Source organism: Cornus florida, unplaced genomic scaffold (assembly GCF_030987335.1).
Source record: "Cornus florida cultivar Cherokee Brave unplaced genomic scaffold, ASM3098733v1 CherokeeBrave_3.0.0_Hap2_Chr05, whole genome shotgun sequence".
Classification (NCBI taxonomy): Eukaryota; Viridiplantae; Streptophyta; class Magnoliopsida; order Cornales; family Cornaceae; genus Cornus; species Cornus florida.
The window spans coordinates 57,701,039-57,720,645 of NW_026775575.1; the positions used below are offsets into that span (position 1 = coordinate 57,701,039).

The following is a 19,607-nucleotide window of genomic DNA, read 5'->3' on the forward strand; positions in this document are numbered from 1 at the left end:
ACAAGTAACCAATTATATTTCAATGCCCAATTACTCACACTAACATAACATTTAGGCTTAACTCCTACTACTCCCACAAACATAGTATTTAAGAGGTTTAATTCACACACTTCTTGATTTTACATAACCTTTACAATCAAGACTATTTACTACGCCACTAACATAAAATGCACACATATATGCATCATGTATACTAAATACTTGAAAATATTAATTGCTACTAAAATTCTAAAATCAAGTTTATTTTCAACAGAATAGACACATGCAGATAGGGCCACTTTTTATTTTTTGGAAAAAAAAGGCATTGGGGTCATTCGAGTGAGCACCAACCCATTCAATAAAAGAGGTCCAGCAAGGAAAGGAGGTGTAGATGCCACATTGGTGTTGAAATGATTCCAAATAACTTAAGGGCTAATTTGGTGTGGTGGAATGGAATGAGAATGGAGGTGGGAATGTAATAGAATGGAATGGTCATTCATTTTGTTTAAAGGTGGAGTGATTTTGATGGAATGACTAGGGGAATGATGATTCTAACTTTAAAATTGACAACAAACACGAGAATGGAAAAATAATCATTCCATTCCACCTTCTTTTATTCCATTCTACCATACCAAACTAGCCTAAGAGAATAGACAGTGGAAGAAAAGGCAATAGTGGCTAAGGCAAAGGCAAGGCAACAAACATTGGGTTGGTTGATTGGTTGATATAACTTTTAAACAACATTTATTAGCCATCATCTCATTACTAGTGTAGATCAATTGTCATTTTAATTATATTTAAAAAAGAATTTAACTACCGACAAAAAAAAAAAAAAAAAATGAAGAAGAAGAAGAACGTTGGAAGTGTCAAGAAGGCCATGCGAGGGTTATCTAATATTGTAATCTTTTCCTAAACAGCAAACTGCCTTCGAAAGGCCATGTGAAGGTTCTCCAAATTGGAAGCTTTTCTAGGACAACAAGCCAAAGTATAAACGTATACGAGTCTTTGGGAAGATTGCAAGGTTGATTGCTTAGCCAAGCCCAAGCCATTTCATGGCAAAATGAGAAGAAAAAAAAAAGCTAACTTAAAAGAAATCTTTACTCACAAAAGGCTGGAGCACCAGTAATCTCTTGAAATCACTCAGATACTAGACTATTAGTGCTATCTCCAATTCTTTGGTCTCAACTTATTGCTAATGTTGCAGTGGATTGGAAGGGAAATTCTATTATACTGCAGAAGATAAGGAAGCCATTCTTGGTGGCAAATGTATACTGTGTTTGAAGGAGAAAATGCAAGAATCATTAAACATCAAGCAACGGGATGATGGCTTAATCTTTAGTCCTACTGTCATCCGAGTATATAGGTCCTTGGTTAGGAAATGGAGCCACCCAAATTTTGTGCTTAGAGGAGTTCATCAAAATTGTTGCCAATAGCCTTGTTTTATCATCTAATTTTTTATTTGATTTGTTTTTCTTCTAAGATGTGCAATAGAAATATCGATTCTGTTGTTTGTATATCAGTTGCCCAAAACTAATTAAACAGTAGGAAGAAGAAATAGCTGATCAAAAAGGAAGAAGAAATACATAGAAATATTGTTTCCGGTGTTAAATATGTCGAGTCAACCGTTCACAATTTATATATATTAAAAAAAAAACGGGAAACAACCATAAGAAAATCGCTTGTATACCCTAACAAAATAAGCCTTGATCAAGTAAAACTAGGCTCTCCATATAAGTATCCAAATAAAGTAAGTCTTTTCGAGACCACCGGATTCCAAGATCGGTTTCTTTCTTGCTCGCAGTATCGAATGAAGCCAGCTTATGGTGAAAGCATGTCACAACAACTTCACCAGTTCCCCTAAATCCCAAAACCCTTTCTATTGGTTCTTTGAAAGTAAATAAATTCATCCAAGACTCCACAATACCATAATCTTTCATCACCCACATACACCATCCTGGAAAGGGAAAATCCATACGTTTATGGAATAGAGATAGAGATTCTCCAAAAAGTGAAATTGACATCTTCAACCTACTGCCATTAGAAACGGTACCCGGAAGCATCATATCAAACGACAAGATCAAATAGCTATCCTGTTCTTCTCCCGCCTCAATTGCTAGCCAATGGGAAGCCCCTTTAACAAAAACACACTTTCTAACATCAGAACAACTTTTGGGAGTCATGTCATACGGAGGAACAACAGCACGACTGCCTCTCCACAAACCAGTTTTTATCTCATATACCTCAACCTCTGCTGGAAGTATAATATTCAAATTCGAATCCCGATAATGCACCATTTTAATAATCTTGAAATCATTAGTCCAAGAATTAAATCCAAACCCAACAACAGCACCAACAGCACCGTATTTAAGACGATTGGGGAGTACACTAGGGGGATCTGGAACATGCAAGGTCTTTCTAATGGCTGGATTCCAAACAACAGTAGTATAGCTTTCATTACCGTATAAATCATTGGACAAACAAATCAACCCATTACATGAACCCACTATCCTGTAATAACCTGGTGAGTGCATATTATAAGAGCTATCGTCTCGTCATCGCAACGTACTGAGAACCACTCTTCAAAACTGTGGTACCTGAGTAATAACTGAGGCTTCTTGTCTGCAATGGTTCGGGTTCGATTCATGTGTGCTGTGATGAAACTAGGGTTCTTGATTAGAGCGTTCCATGATTTGCAAACGCATGTGATGTGCACGATAGTCTTTATCGGTAATCTCGTGCAGGTTTCAGTCAAGAGTTCTTCAGGTAGCTTCTCGAAGGACGACATGGTTAGCCTCTGATGGTCAAAACCCTAAAAGTTGAGAACCAAATTAGCAACCAAATTATCTTTGAGTTGGTGACTTTTTTATAGCGCCCCCAAATCAGGTCTACAACTCAGACGGGTGCCGGGTTGGAGCCCAAACCATGTTCTATTTTTATACTGGTATTTGAGATTTTGAGTAAGAAAGTCAGGTTAATTGGTCACTACACTCAAAATTTAATTTGGTCTTGAAATAATTTCAGATTAAATTAGTCCTAAACACAAATATATATATATATATATATATATATATGTATAAATTACGATTTATACAAAGAAATTTGAAAAGAAAAAAAGGGTTCATAATTTACTAAATTTGAAAAGGAAAAAGGTGATCATAAATTTGTAAACATGTATTGTATTTGAAATTAAAAAATATATATCAAAACAATATTACAATTCAAGTTCGAGTTATACTCGGGTTGCTAGCAGCTCAACACAAACACAACCCTAAGTAAGGCCAAACCAAAAAATGTACAACCAACCAAGCATCATAAACTATTAACCAAAACTCTACACCAAACAACACTCTATTGTCTGCTGCAGCATCCACAATATAAAGCACAATCCATCCAGTCCACAGCAGCAATAGTTACCACAATGGTCATCTTCATAATAGGCTTGAAGAGAACCAAGTATGAGCACCTGGAAAAGCACATCCTTGCAAGAACAATTGTAGCAGATCCTCCTGGTTGCGTGAGAGTCTAAGATTAGTACCCCTTCTGAGCATCAAAAATGCAAGCTTAGCTCTAACTGTTGACGCCCATTTTGGTAATTGGGTTTGGGTTCTAATTAGGCTGATGAACAGTGACATAGTAGAGGTTTGGGTCGAGAGAATACTGGGCTGAAACATGTGGTAATGAGTTTGGGCTAAAAATTCAGCATTCAATGTAGTTAGAAGCAGCTTGGGCTTCGCATGGATTATATTTGAAAGAGCAGCAGATAGGATTTGGTTTGAATGACATGGCAGAGTTTACATAAGAACCAAGCTACAAGCAAGGGCACTGCAAATTGGATAGAAGATGTTTGAACTTTAAATACATTAGATAAGAGTTATATATTTATCCTATATTTAAATATTAGTTAAGAATTGGTATTCAGTTAGGATTAGTTTGATTTGAATAATTATTTAGTTGCATTATAATACAACTAGGATGCTTGTATGTAGGAGTTTGTTTTACCATTCTTTCTATAAATGAACAAAGAGGCATGCTGTACTAGAGGTCCAGCACCCTCAGAATCTTATTATTATTTTGTTTACTTTCTCAAGCTCTTTCCCAAAATAGCATCCTTGCTATTTCTTTCTCTCCCTATCTTTATCTTTCTCAAAATCTCGTTCTATCTCTCTCCCTCTAAATCTCTCTTTCTCTTTATTTCTTTCTATATCTACTTCTTCCCCTTTCTATTCTCTCAAAATGTTACTATAAGTTATTCATTGAAAAGTCTTTTTAACTAAGGCAGTTAGAACTCATTAAGGATTATTTTTGTTCTTTTTATCCTATAATCGCCTGATAGTCAAATTTATCAAAGAGACTGCAAGTTGACTATTCGCAATTGAACCATATTATTGATTCTAGCACGCCCGCAACATCTCAATTTAAGATCGGCTCGAGCCAGTCAATTTTAGCGTCAACATTTTTGGCATGCCCAGTAGGACCCCATCAGATGAGTAATTATAGTAAATATGTGACGACCCTGGTTTTTAGGCCAGGGTCGTCACAGGTGGTATCAAAGCTCCTAGGTTCGAAAATCTTAGGACGACGGGTTTTGGGTGCATATCATGTTTGTGTTGCCATGCTCTATGTGTTTAGTTGCTTCTTGATAACTTGTTTACGTGCTTATGTGGACGTATGTTTAGAAGTTTACCTTAACTATCACAGCATGATACATATGCCTGTTTACTTTAGTACGTTGTATATACTTGTAGATCTCAACATGTTGTATGTGCTTGTCCGCCTTAGCATACGGTATATGTTTGTCGGCTTTTGGACGTTGTATATGCTTGTTTGTTTTAGCATATTGACTTACGCTTGTCTACTTTAGCGTATTGCATGCACTTGTTATTCTTAGTATGATAGTATGATGCATACATTGACATGCCTTATATGACCTTACTACTTGTGTGAGTATGTAGTTTATTGCTATGTTACATGTCAACTGCTTACTTTTATGTCTTGTTTAGGCATTGTGGGTTGTTCCAGCTTGGTTGGTTAAGATTGATGCTAGGGCATCATTTCTTGGGGTTTTGTGGTAACCTTGATGTGGTGACGTCATTGGGGTCTTATTTCTAACGTCATGGGACGACGAGTCGGATTGACTCGAGTCCTTCCTTGGGGATTGGAAGTTTTGTCTTCGTAGGCCTTAACGGCGAGGTTCCCGTGCCCTTTGTTCTTAGAGTGGTGGTTATATCTTGTGTGGCTTTAGGATCCCACCTTGTGTTTGAGCCAGTCTTGGGAAAGACTTGTAGACACTTTGTTTCAGGAACCTTAGTGTTCATTCTAGGAGATGATTCACTTCCTTGCTGTGAGGGATTGGACTCATCCGGGTTTTGGGATTCACTTTAGTGAGTTTGTTCTTCTGAGAGGCATTTCATCCTTTCTTGCTTTTAATTTTGTGGGATTGTTATTTGCATAGTCATTCTTACATGTTTATATGCCTTGTTGTTTTGAGCATGCCTTAGAAACATGTTAGGGGATGTGACTATTTGATGGCTATGTGCTTGTATAGATGGTGTGTTTTCTATTTACTATATCTGTTTGTCATGTTAGCGTTATAGGTGATGTGTAGTATGTCTCTGATGCTTGACCCCTATGTGATAGGTAGCATACTTAATTGCCCTTATACACTATGTGTTTCGTTGTTTGGTGCATGAATTTTCATTACGTTTAGTATACTTCTACCTAGTATGCTTGTACGTTGCTTATTTCATTTCGTTTTGGTTTAGTATACTTGAGCCGTATACGTGTCTACCATGGATTTAGTACTGCATAGTATACTTGTAGAGTGTATACTTGTGCATATACATATATTGTATTTCCATTTTGATATTTCTTAGTATACTTGTGAATGTATACTTGTATAGATATATATATGTTTCATGACTAATTGCCTAATTAGTTCATTTCTTTTGTTATTCCTGTACTGTACTCGGGGTTGTATAACCTTGGTTGTCGGGATTGTTTGTGTGAGCTTGATCCAATGTCTTGATTATTAGGCGTAGCCTTGTAGTAAGTCAGCTTTAGCATGACGTGGAGGAATTTGGGTGCATTGTCTTGTTGGGAGTTATTGTGACCAAGGCAATGATGATGTTGTTTGATTTGTAAAGTCCGATCCATTGGCTTGAAGGCATAGACTTGTCATGCTTTGGATTCGTGACTGGTGTGGTTGACAACAGTGTTTTGAGACTTGGGGTTGTCAGTTTTTTCAGTATTGAGGATTTAAGGCCTTAAGCGTAGCCGTGCCTATGACATTGTTGTCAGAGTTTTGGATTAGCCAGAATGGTCCGGTCGGACATTTTGGACCATATCGCAACTCTCACAGAATGCCTGGTTTCCGTGGTGCTTTTGGTAATAATTGTTTGACATTGATGTCATTTGTATCGATAGGTTTCACGGGTGAGCTTGTTGGGGGCAGGTGATGAATTAGGGTTTTATACTGTCATGCTGCCGTACAGGTTGTGTGTAGGCGAGTGCTAGTTGCCGTCGATGCTATCTTGCATTACCTAGCTAGTAATGTGAGTGTGGACGGGCACTTGACACTGTGGATGCTACCACACCTTGGGTACGTTGTGGGCGGGTTCTAGTCAGTATTCGTGCTGCCATGTTGCTTCTGGTTGTGTTCCTTATTTAGTTATGTAGTTGCCATGATCTCTTTTGGGTGGTTGACATTGGGTTAGTATGTCAATTCGTTGGAGAGGTGTCTCACTATTCGCGGTTTCGTGTCTCTTCGTTGATTTTGAGACCTTTGGAGTTGTCCTTAGGTACTTTATGATTTGTTCTTTCGTGTGATCTTGTGTACGATCCTTCTTTGGTTCTTCTAGGAATGTTCCTGATTTCGGGGACGAAATCTCTTTAAGAAGGGTAGGTTGTAATGACTCGGTTATTTCCTTCCTTTTCTTTTTCCTTATAATTTCACGGATGAATTTTTTTTGTTGAAATTTCTTGTCTGAGTTCAGTTTCTCGTCGCTTAGTGTCGTCTCAAGTGCTCGAAAATGATTTTTGAGACTCTTTCCTTTGGATTGACAACTTCCTTTGAGGACCGAGTCATTTCCATATTTTTTGTTTTTCGACACTATTCACTTTTCGTCCTTTTCCCTATTTTGTCATTTTCCTTATTTTGTCTTTTCCCCGTTTGTCACTTTGTTAGTGTAACCTCACTCCTTGTGTTCAGAGTTGGTTTTTGACTTCACGTGTCTTCATTCTAAGTAGTTTCCATGAATTACGTATCTTTACTTTTGTAAGAAAGTACTCTGGTTGCTCCCGGTGTCCATAGGGGCATGGATGCAAAGTTCTTTGGAATAATTTTCTTTTCTTGGGGTGTTTTTCGTAAATATCTTTTGAAGATATTTTATTTTAGGGGTTTTTAAGAAAATATTTTTGGAAGATATTTTCATTTTAGGGCATTAGTGCAATTAACCCTTTTTGAAGGGGCCAATTTGTAATTAATGAAAGTTATTGTAAAATACTTCGTTTTAGGCCTGGATCCTCGTACGGGATTCATTTTTACTTTTCGTCGAATCATAAATTCTTGGAATTTCCTTCTGGTCGTTTTTCTTCAGTTTTAGGGTTTCCGGCCCTAGTTGCCGCCGAACTTGTTCGGAGCATGTCTCTCTGCTCGGAACTCGGTTTTTGATGTCGTTTCTTCTGTTATTCATATTTTCTCATTTTGAATTTTTTCGTTCATGGAGTTTTGCCATTTGAGCGTGTTTGCTCAAATTTCACTTTTCCAGACTCGACGGGGCCCGTTCGGGGCACTTTTTGAGATTTCTTTAAAAGGGGGGTGAAATATTTCATTTTTCATCTTCCCCACTCACCTTGCACGACCAGAGCTCCCATGGCAGCCTAAGGGAGGCTGCCACCACCTCTATCCTCTTTTGAACTTCATTCCTTTGTTAAAAAGTTGAAGTACCTTTACGTTTTGTGTTCGTGCCATTATCCCTTATTAGAAACTATTTCTGACCAAATTTTAAGTTCAGGATTGAGGTCAAGTTTGGATTTTCATGGGGCTTCTTAGGGATTCATATAGATCGTGTTGTCCCCGACAAAACCTAGGAGTTTCGTCGGATTCGTAGCTGTTTCAATTCGGTGGGGATTTGGGATTTTCATCTCAAATTAAGGTAGGGAATGTTTTAGGGTTATATTAATGTTGTATTGATTGTTATATGAGCATATACAAATTGTGAGCATGCCTTGTTCAAGTTATAGAATTTAATTTAATTATTTTCTTTGTTTAAGATTTAATTCTGATGATGCTAGGCAACTTAGAATTAAATTGTGGCATGCTAGAAATTTAGGCCTTGGTATGGTGATTGATATATATTAAATTGGGGTTATTTGAATAAGAATTGCAAATTTATTTAATATTTATCTTTTGTGAAAGTTTAATTCACCTAGTTGTATCAAGTATGGAATCAACTTGTAATGTGATATTAAAGTAGGCCTTGGTGAGTTCTTTAACATATATTAAATTGAGGACATTTGGATATGTTTGAAAATTTAGAGAAAAATTAATTAATGAACTTAATTAATTTTATTTTAAGTGTGTTGGTCACTTAAATTGATATTGGAGGTAATAGGTTATTAATCCCTTGAAACGTAGTCCGTTTAATCACCTAGTGAGCATATTACAAATTTGATGTAGAATTAGTACTTGAGGCATCTTGAAATGGTAATTGGACTTAGCATGATATAGAATATCATTGACTTGCGTAGCTTGTTTAGATATATCTTGTGTGGGTGTATATCTTGTTAGAATATTACAATTGTTTACCTTGGAAGCTAGTTACTAAATTGGGACTTATTTAGTACTTGTGGCTTAGTGTGGTAATGTGGTTCAATTGTTGTAAAATATTCTTATTTTGGTGTATAAATTGCATATTGGAGGCTTGACATGTCATATGCTATCTAGACTTGAATTTTAGGACATGGTTTGTGTGGATTCAACCTTATTTGTGCATGGAAGATGGCTTTATGCATTAGTGGATTTGGTATAAGTTTGGTCTAACTTATTGATTTTTGTACAAGTTTTGGACTTATTGATTTTGGAAGGCTTGTAAGGACATATTTCACGTGATGACTAGGGTTTGGCTCTAGTACGGAGACAAGAGTCTTCTAAGTCATTAGTGCGCACTAGGTAGTACCTTATGGGTCGTAATTACCCGGAATAACTTATGCATGTGCGCACCAGGTAGTGCCTTGTAGGTCGTAATTACCCGGAAACACTTGCTTGGTCTAGTGACCACATGTCCTAGTCTTTCTACTTTTATTTCGTATTCAATTTCAAGTTGTTAATCATGGATTACTTGTAACTTGAGAATTAATGCTTGCTTTGGATATATAAATCTTACTTAGTATACTTGAAACTGTATACTTGTTTTGTGCATTTAGATCTCATATAATGTACTTGAACTTGTATGCTTGCTTTGTGAGTTTAGATTTCATTTAGTATGTTTGTGCCGTGTATACTTATTTTAGGCGTATCTCTTTTAGCTTAGTATACTTGTGTTCGTATACTTGATTTACGAGATTTTCATATAAAATGCATACTTGTGTAAATATGCTTAGACATTGCATGGCTTGTCTTAATGTAATTTAGTATACTTGGAAATGTATGCTTGTAGGTTGTATAACGTGTTTAACATTGTTTAGTATACTTGAGCATGTATACTTGTATGCCGTTGTTTACTTTAAATTGCATGATTAGCTTAAGATGCTCCCTGAGTCTCATTTTGATATAGACGTTAGGTGGCATGAGGCCCTTTGACATGTTTCACCTTAAGGTGATATAATTGTAAAATGCTAGGTCGATGCATGCTCATCTCCTACGAGTAGCTTTATGTTACTCACTCACGTAGTGGGGACATTTTTCAGGTACCGGGATCAAGATTTGGGATTCACATCATGCTTGGATGATTTGTAGACTTGAAGTTCTCATTTCATGTAAATGTTGGCTTGAAATGCCATTTATAGCTTTATATGTCAAAATGTGTAAATTTGATTCTATTTTTGTAATGTGTACATAAGTACACTCTTTACAATGCATTTGACATGTATGAGATGAGGCCATAGGCCAATGACATCTAATTTGTATCATATGTAACTTTTAACTTCATGAAATATTATGAAAATATTGAAAAACGCCAAGTCATTGTCTCACCATGGTTGCATCGGGTGTGGGAATTCTGTTTTCATTCTTCCAGAGGGTCTTATAAATCACGTTTGAAGTGTGGCCAAGGGCCAAATGGTCATTTGACCCCGTTTTGTATTTTTGGATTCCAAGTTTTCATTCCAAGTTCCATTTTTGCCTTTTTGCCCGTTGGGGGGTCGGATTTTGTAGCGGTGGTATTTTTAAGACGTGGACCATTGTAGCGTGTCCAAATAGGTAAGTTACTTTTGCGTGCATGGTCGTTTCCGGGCAAACCTTCTTCTTTGGTGAAATGAGCCTCCTATGGACTCATTTTGAAATTTTGTTGCATAATCTGATCTAGGGCATTCTAGACCTTTCCCATCAGTTTTAATTTCTTCTTTTGACATGGTCGAATAGAAAATGTGATTTTAGGGGGGGTTTCTTCTTCGTGTTTTTCCAGAAAACGTCGTCTTGGTATCGGAAATCCCTCGTGAAGTTTCAGCTTCCAGTTTGCATTTTAGCAGCTTTTTGCCTCTCTTGACCAGTTCTAATCTTGGGGCATTTTAGGCATTTTACAGTGAGCTTTTTTTGAATTCTCTCGCGAGTCACGTAGAAACTCGATTTTAAGGGGGGGGGGGGGGGGTTTCGTCTTCGTGTTTTTCCAGAAAAACTCGTCTTGACCTCCGTTTCAAGCCTCAATTCTGGTAGCTCATTTTTTTTCTCTTGCTGTCAGCATGTGCATGCCATCGGGCACCGGCATGGGCGCCGGTGGGCTCGTGCATGGACGCCGTGTGCGCCATGGCCTTCGTCGGGCCGCTGCGACGTCTCAACTTCAAACCCTTGTTTCTCCCTCGTCCGGGCTCAAAATCAAGTGAACAATTTGTTGAACTTGACTAATTTTTCGCTGTCTTTCCAACGGTGTGCTCGGTTGCACCTGGATCTTCCTAGATAATTACCAGTTTACCCTTTTAGCCTTAAGTGGTCGTTTTTCTTCGTCAGGCTGTTTCTCCTTCGTCCAGACTCCGAATCATGCGATTCTTGAGTCCATCCTGATTATTTTTTTGTTGTCTTTCTAGCGGTGTGTCCGGTGTCACCCGAATCCACATTTTTCAAAAATGACTATTTTACCCCTGGGGGCTTATTTGTCATATTTTTGATCTTTTGCTTCCGCATCAGTTCTCATTGAGTTCCACGACCTCATGGAAGGTCACTTTGACTTCTTAGAGTCTTGTTTTCTGTTTTCGTTTCCGCATTTCGGATCCGTTATTGGATCATCCTTACGGTTCATCACAGGACACGCTGGCCTAAAAACCAGGGTCATCATAAAATATGCCTCCTAAGCTAAGAGGTTCGAAAGGTGTGACTACAGGTGACAATACTGACAAAGAGAACCAGCTACTCGGCGTAGGAGGCATATTTAGGTCGGGTATTGAAATCAATTATGCAGAAGATGGATGCCTAACAAGCTCAGATCGGTGAAGTAAGGTCCCAGATGGGAGAATCCAATCAAATTTTGGTTTCTCAAATACATGAGATGAGGTCAATGATCGAAGAGTTAAATCAAATGATGTATGCTTAAATGGAGAAGATGAGTTAGAAGCTTAAGACCAGTATATCGGCTAATCAGAATCGACATGACCAAGCCGAAGCGTCTTATGCCAATGAATCCATATTTCAGTGTATGTCAGCACCATTGATATATATATATCCCAAAGACCTCGAACAGCATCCACAGGTATCATACCGCTAAGCACAACACTTGGCATCTTAATTGGCAATGTGCCAAAGCCTACTATCAGCATGTCGATTGGTAATCCACCAATTTAATCAGATCCACCGACAGTAACTGCAGTGCCGATGTATTAGCCACCAGTGAATAATCAACATAATCAAAATGTGCATCGTCTATATGTGTAGCCGATTACTCCGGTGAGAGATCAGCAAGAAGTGTTGGGTAACCAAGACCCAGGTAGGGCTAATTTATTGATCCCTCCGGCGGCTGCTGGGGGGCAAGTAAATGCCGATCTACAACGAGAGTGGGTTAATCCATTTGTTCCGCAGCACCCAAATGATCCTCTGGGAAGAAATGCAGGGATCGATGGGCTCAGATTTTGGCTTTAATACAGGCTGAAGTGGCACAAGGTCACAGACGTGCTTGGCCGGTATATAGAAAGCCTTATCCTGATCATGTTGATACCCATGAGTTGCCTAGAAATTATTGGTATCCCGATTTTTCTATGTATTGTGGGGAAGAGAATTTTTCTATGGTACAGCATATTGCAAGGTTCACAGCACAATGTGGTGAAGCAGGTCCTAACCCTTGGTTGAGGATGAGGTTATTCTCTAGTTCTCTGGCCGGGGTAGCATTTGAATGGTACAGTAACTTACCGGCCAATTTTATTCAGATGTGGGATGAAATGGAGGAAGCTTTCCATACTAAATTTTACCGAACAGAAACAGAAGCTACGCTGGCAGACATATCTCGATTATCTCAGTTGTCGAGCGAATCGGTTAAAACTTTTGTTGCCAGGTTCAGAAAAGCCAAACTCAAATGCCGAGTAAGTTTGCCAGAACCAGAATATATCAAGTTGGCATTAAATGGTTTAGACATTGAAAATCACAAGAGGTTTGATGGGGTTGGGTTTCAAGATCTCTTCGATTTAGCAGATAGGGCTTCTCGGTATGAGGAAATACTTAAAGAAGAGAAAGAGAGAAAGAATTCTTTTAAGGGTACCTATTATGAAAACCCTAATTATGAGGTATTCTCGGCAGAAGTTGGAAATGAATTGGAAGTTGACGTTGCAGAGGTCAATATCAAGAAGCCATACATTTGTGAGGCATTAGTTAAGCCTAAGCCGACCACGGGGGGTAATACAACTTCAACGTCAACATCAGTAGTAAGGAAATGAGCTACTGATACCGGGAAAAGCTATTCTTTTGATTTGTCAAAAACAGATCAAATTTTTGATCACTTGATGGCTGATAAAATGATATCTTTGCTTAAGGGGCATAAGATTCCATCGGTAAGTGACCTGAAAGAAAAAGAGTATTATAAGTATCATAACTCTTGGAACCATGCTACTGATGATTGTACTATTCTACGAGGTGTATTGCAGAAAGCTATTGATGAAGGTACTCTAAAATTCTTGGAGAAAACTTCAGAGACCATGAAAGTAGATACCAATCCATTCCCTACAATCATATCTACAAATGTGATAAGCTTAGCCAAGCGAGGAGATCGACAAGAGGTTGAGAAGATATTAGGTGAGTTCCTTTCATCAAATGTGACACCTGAAAAAATGGCAGAATTGCAGAGACAATTAAGGGAGACTCAATTGGCCTTGATTGTCCATGGCTGGTGCCCAAATTGTAAGGGAAAGCAGAAATCGAAGGAAGAAGAGCCAGTTGAGGTTCAACTAAAGAAGAAAGGAATTCTTAAGAGGCTTACTTTCCCAATTAAGCCTGGGGAAGAGCCTCGGCAGGATGAGCTCAGCATCAGTCATTTGAAGGCAGGAAAGTAGAATTGGCAAGTATATATATCTAGCCGATTCCATCCCCAAAATTGATATCCCAGTTTTAAAAGGCGGTTGCCAGTTTAGTCAGAAATTTGGGTACAAAAGGGAGCCGATTTATATAAAGTGCGAACTGTGAAACTAAGGATAGACTCAGCAGAAGATAGATGGACTTGAGTTAATCACCCAAAATTCCTTAAAGTTCAACAAAATCAGAATGAAGGCTTTACCCGATCTCAAAAACGCAGGGAACAGAGGAGAAGGGCTGAGGAAAAAAGGAAAGCCGAAGTGGTAAGCAAAGAAGAGTCAGCTGAGGAAGTCAATAATCTAGACAAAGATCAACTGAATGAGGTAGAGGACCATTAGCCGACATGGCCCAGACGTAAAAATGAGTTCAAAATTCAGTTTGGCAGTTTCCCAGATGAAATGTCATGTAATATGGCGTTTGTATTACTAGCAATGTTCCAGGCCCCATCGGTATCAAATACAAGTACCAAAAATAAGAAGGAAACAGAGGATAAAAGTAGAGCAAAAGAGAAAAGAACCCAGTCGAGTCAAAATTTATCTATTCTTTCTTCAGAATCGGCAGAAAAGGTAGTCTTTGAGAAACCTTTGTTAGCAATGACTCAGCAACTAAGGCCTTTGTATGTCAAGGTATGGAAAGAGGGCCAACCTATTAACCAAGTCTTGGTTGACAATGGCTCGGTTCTAATGTTATTCTAGCTAACACACTGAAGAAACTCGGTAAGAGTATGGAAGATGTTAATCCCACCAATGTAGCAATTTGTGGGTTTAATGGAGGTTCTACTAGCACAAAAGGAATTCTTCCCTTAGAGGTCAAAGTTAGAGGAAGAACATCTTTTACAACATTTTTTATTATTGAATCTACAGCTTCATATAATTTGTTATTGGGCCGTGACTGGATTCATCCAAATATGTGCATTCCATCGTCATTACATCAGATGCTGATTTTCTGGGATGGAGATAAGGTAAAGATAGTGAATGCCGATGATAAGCCATTTGTGGCAAAAGTGTACTCGGCAGATGCTGTTTTGTATGATGAAGAATGTGTTTCTATTCGATTTGTGGGAACAGGAGCCGATGGAAGACCTACATCGGCAACTATGAGAAGAAGTCTTACCGATCGTGAAATCAGCGAGTTACAGCAGGAAAACTCTAGGCCAAAGGTAGAACTCCCTCGGCTGACTATCATCAAAAAAGTTGTTAAGGGAAGCAAAACTTAAAAGAGAAGCAGCTCAACAGCAGGCCTTTAGGGCCGCTTGCATTAGGTTACAAGCGTATATAGCCGACAAACGGCTAGAAAGGGAAGCAAAAAATAGATCCAGGACCATCGGCTAATTTTGCTGAAGTTGATCAAATCGATAATGAAAAGTTGGATGCTATTGATAAGCGCCGAATATTACATATTCAAGCACCCTTATTTGTATTAGTTAAGTCCATTAGTTGATTATACTGTATATATTAGCTTTATTTGCATGCTTTTGTCTATTTTCAGGTTGGTTCCACAAAGAGAGTTAAAAGTGACGCTTTGATAAGTTTTTGAAGATCAAAGTATGCCGTTGCCAGGGACATTCGTTGTAGCCATGTTAATGATCCATGGAACTCATGACGCTCTATGCAAAAAGTTCCAGGAAGAAGAACCGCATCAACGGGCCAATCCAAAACAATAGAAGTTGAAATGATGAAAGGCTGAAGCAAAGAAGGCGGGCGGCCGCCCAGAATTCGCGGGCGCCCGCCCATTTGGACAGTAGCATCTCGTCACCGCGGGGCCCCGCCGTGCCTTGTGGGCCCCCGTCATCAAGCATCGCGGGTGCTTGCCAGAAACCTGCGAGCGCCTGCCAAAGTGACCAGAGACCTGCGGGCGCCCGCCGATCTACATATAGCAAATTAACCATTCCATGGATTTGCTGAAAGTTGTCCCCTTTGACCCCACTGTGTGGTTCTGCTGCTTCTAAAGATGGTGAGCCATGAAATGAAGGTGGTTGGGAGGATATTTTGGATTTAAGAAAGGCTTGATGCATTGTAAATGAGATATCTCACAATTTGTAAGGTTCTAGAGAGAGAAAGAGGTGTTCTTGAGAGTTTTGGGTTGAAGCTTCCCTCTAGGTGCGACAATGGAAGGTTGGGCCATTACAACTCCTTCCTCCATTACTTCTATGGGTAACTAACTCCATATCTAGGGAGGTGATGAAGCCCTCCCTTGTAAACATGTCTTATTTTTAGGTTTAAATTTGGGAAATATGTAATATATATGGTATTTTTATGATCTAGAGCATTTTACAATGTGTAATGAATATTAATCTATATAAATGATCATTTTGAGTTAATTATCTTGTCTTAGATTGTATCCTCTTATGATTATATTGCTGTCATTTTCATAGTGACAATGGAAATGAGATTATGGAAGTGTTTTTATTGGCATGTATTTGAGAACCTTGTTAGTCCATGGCTTAGGGTCCCCCTTTTGATGGATTTTTCTTGATTCTTGGCTCCATGTGCTATCACCATAGTTAGTGAGGGGTTTGATAGTCCCTAGCTTAGTGAAGATGTGAAGCGACACTCTAATTTAGGTAGTCAAGCATATGGAACTTTGAGGGATTATGCTTAATTCTTGATTCTATAAAATTCTTGAAGGTAGTGTAGTAATTTTGTGTTGCTACATATCATTACCATATATCTAATTAATTTCCCAAGTTAACCACAAACTAGCAGGATAATAGGGTAGGTAGTGGATTCACTTCCCTAGTCCCCTCTACATTATTTTTATCTCTTCAATTCCTTGCAAGTATTATTTTATGCAATCTCTAATTCCTAGTTTCTAAGTGACAAATCAAACACAACTCTTATACCCCCTTTCATCAAACTAAAAGTGAATTTAAAGACCTTGGTTGCCATAAACTAGCAATCCATGTGGTTCGACTTACTCGAACAATAGCCCTATTTTACAATGATTTGTGCTATTGCAAAAGGGTTGATTTATAATTGATAATCGACCACCGATCAATTTTTAGCGCCGTTGCCGGGGATTTACAAAGGGTTTTGTAACCGAGGTTTTAGGATTAACTTTGGTTTGATTGTGACTATTGTGTTCTTGTGGATATTATCTTGTTGGTTTCGATTTAATTGTGTTTGAAGTGTTCTTGTGAGATTATAGGTACACAAGGCTTACCAGAATTGAAAATATCGTAAGTCTAGAGGACTCCAGGTAAGTTTTTCAGTGTTCTAGTTTCTGAAATTATGAATATCTTGCATGTAGTTACATCAGAGATAGTTAAATTATGAAGCCCTTGTCGAGGCTATTTATTGTTTCTCTATATTACAAAGCATCGGTCCTTGTCGAGGCCATTTATTTTCTGTCTTGTTAATAATTGAGGAGAAAGGGAACATCGTATGTTGAGGTTATGGTGATGAATTGTTATGTTAGTTGTGTAGTGTGTTGTTGATATTTGGCCGTAGGTCATTATCTTTACCAACTCTTGAATCGCCCATTGACATAGATTTGCTTGAGAGGACTCTTAGAAGAAACCTTAGGGAATCAGCAAACATAAGAGGAATTGAACTTGAATTTAATACAATGGCCGATAATGATGAAAATGTCGGGAATGAGGGAATTAATAATAATAGGGCTGAAATTCCAAATGTTGTACCTATGACTCTTAGGGACCATTTCATCCCTTCAACTTATGCCTCTCTTTCTTGCATAGTGATGCCAAATATCGATGCAGCCCAATAGGAGATCAAGTCTAGTACAATTCAAATGCTTCCTTCCTTTCATGGCTTAGAACATGAGGACCTCTATGAGCACCTCGATGAGTTCTTTGAAATCTGTTCTACGATCAAGCTGAGGGACTTCCCTGAAAATGTTCTCCGTTTGCATCTCTTCCCATTCGCCTTAAAAGATAGGGCAAAATATTGGTTGAACTCCCTTGCTGTAAATTCCATCACTACATGGGCTCAGTTACAACCAGAATTCTTTAAAAAGTACTATCCAGTAAGTAAAACCAACCTAATGAGGCGTTCTATTCTTAGTTTTTCACAAAGCGATGGGGAACAACTCCATGAGACTTGGGAAAGACTACAAGACCTCCTTAGGAAATGTCCGCACCACCTAATTCCAAAATGGCAACTGGTGCAAGCTTTCTATGTTGGGTTAACTGACCCACATAGATTCATGGTTGACTCGTCATGTGGAGGGATGTTTATGTCTAAAAGTGCGGATGAGGCGTGGACCTTACTTGAGAATTTGAGTGAAAACTCATTGCAACATAATTCTCGTAGTGCTCCAACCTCAGCCAACGCAAAGAATACCAACCTATGCTAACCTAAGAGAATGAGGGAAGAGTCTTCTCAAGTGGATGCCATAGCTCATAAATTCTCATTTCTCACTCCCATTTATTGATCAAATTCTAGAGAGGTTAGCCGGCAAAAGCTATTATTGTTTCCTTGATGGTTATTCCGACTATAACCAAGTGGCAATTAATCCTCAAGATCAAGAGAAGACTATATTCACATGTCCCTTTGGAACCTTTGCTGATAGACGCATACCCATTAGGCTATGTAATGCTTCGACAACCTTCCAAAAGTGCATGATGTCCATATTCTCCGATATGGTTGAAATTTTTTTGGAAGTGTTCATGGATGATTTTTTTGTCTTTGGATGCTCCTTTGACTCGTGTCTTCACAATTTATCCCTTGTGCTTCAAAGATGAAAGGAGGCAAATCTGATTCTAAGTTGGGAAAATAGTCATTTTATGGTCTAAGAGGGCATTGTCTTGAGACATGTCATTTTAAAAAGGGGAATTAAGGTTGACAAAGCTAAAGTCGAGTTGATCTCTAACCTTCCTTCTCCAAATTTTGTTCGTCAAAACCGTTCCTTCCTTAGACATGTCAGCTTCTATCGCCGCTTCATCAAAGATTTTAGCAAAATCTCTTGGCCCTTGTGTAATCTTCTTGCTAAGGATGTTCCTTTTAATTTTGATGAAGCTTGTTTAGACGCTTTCAAGAAGCTCCGTGCTCTTCTCTCATCTGCCCCAATCATGAAACCGCCTAACTAATCTCTTCCATTTGAGATCATGTGTGATGCATCCGATTATGCATTAGGTGCGGTTTTGGGCCAACGTGTGGACAAGTTTTCGTATGCTATCTATTATGGTAGCAAGACTCTCTCCAATGCTCAGTTAAATTACACCACCATTGAAAAAAGAATTACTAGCTGGGGTGTACGCCTTGGATAAATTCTGTTCTTATCTACTTAGATCCACGGTCATTATCTTTTCGGACCATATCGCTCTTAGGCACTTACTTGCTAAAAAAGAGACCAAACCCTGTCTCATCCGATGGATACTCTTACTCCAAGAGTTTGATATTGAGATTCAGGATAAAAAAGGAATAGACAATGTTGTCGCCGACTATCTTTCTCGCTTACTCATTGAGAAATCTTCTAAATTTGCTGCAGTTTGTGATTCCTTCCCGGATGAGCAATTGTTTCAGATTTCTCATTCAAGTCTTCCTTGGTTTGCGGATATTGTCAACTACTTTGAGGTAGGAAAAATTCCATCCAAATGGTCCAAACAAGAGAAAGACCGATTCTTCTCCCAAGTTAAAAATTTCTTTTGGGAAGATCCGGAACTATTCAAATATTACCCAGACCAAATCATCTGGCGATGTATTCCTAAAACTGAATTCACAAGTGTCTTAAATTTCTGCCACACTCTTGCTTGTGGAGGTCACTTCAGTGCCAAGAAAACCGCTGACAAAGTCCTTCAAAGCGGATTCTATTGGCCTTCTTTGTTTCAGGATAATTACAATTTCTGCAAGGTATGTGAGGAGTGTTAAAAGCTCGGATCCATGTCTAGAAGAGACATGATGCCCCTCACGCCCATCTTAATCATAGAAATTTTTGATGTGTGGGGGATTGGCTTCATGGGACCATT

At 38.6% G+C, this 19,607-nt stretch overlaps 1 protein-coding gene across 1 annotated transcript; it reads right to left on the minus strand.

The window, feature by feature from the left end:
• Positions 1 to 1,667: 1,667 nt before the first annotated feature.
• Positions 1,668 to 2,510, minus strand: LOC132309318 (F-box protein CPR1-like). The gene has a single exon (XM_059807633.1). The coding sequence runs from the start codon at positions 2,508 to 2,510 to the stop codon at positions 1,668 to 1,670; it is 843 nt and encodes a 280-aa protein (XP_059663616.1).
• Between the last annotated feature and the right edge of the window lie 17,097 nt (positions 2,511 to 19,607).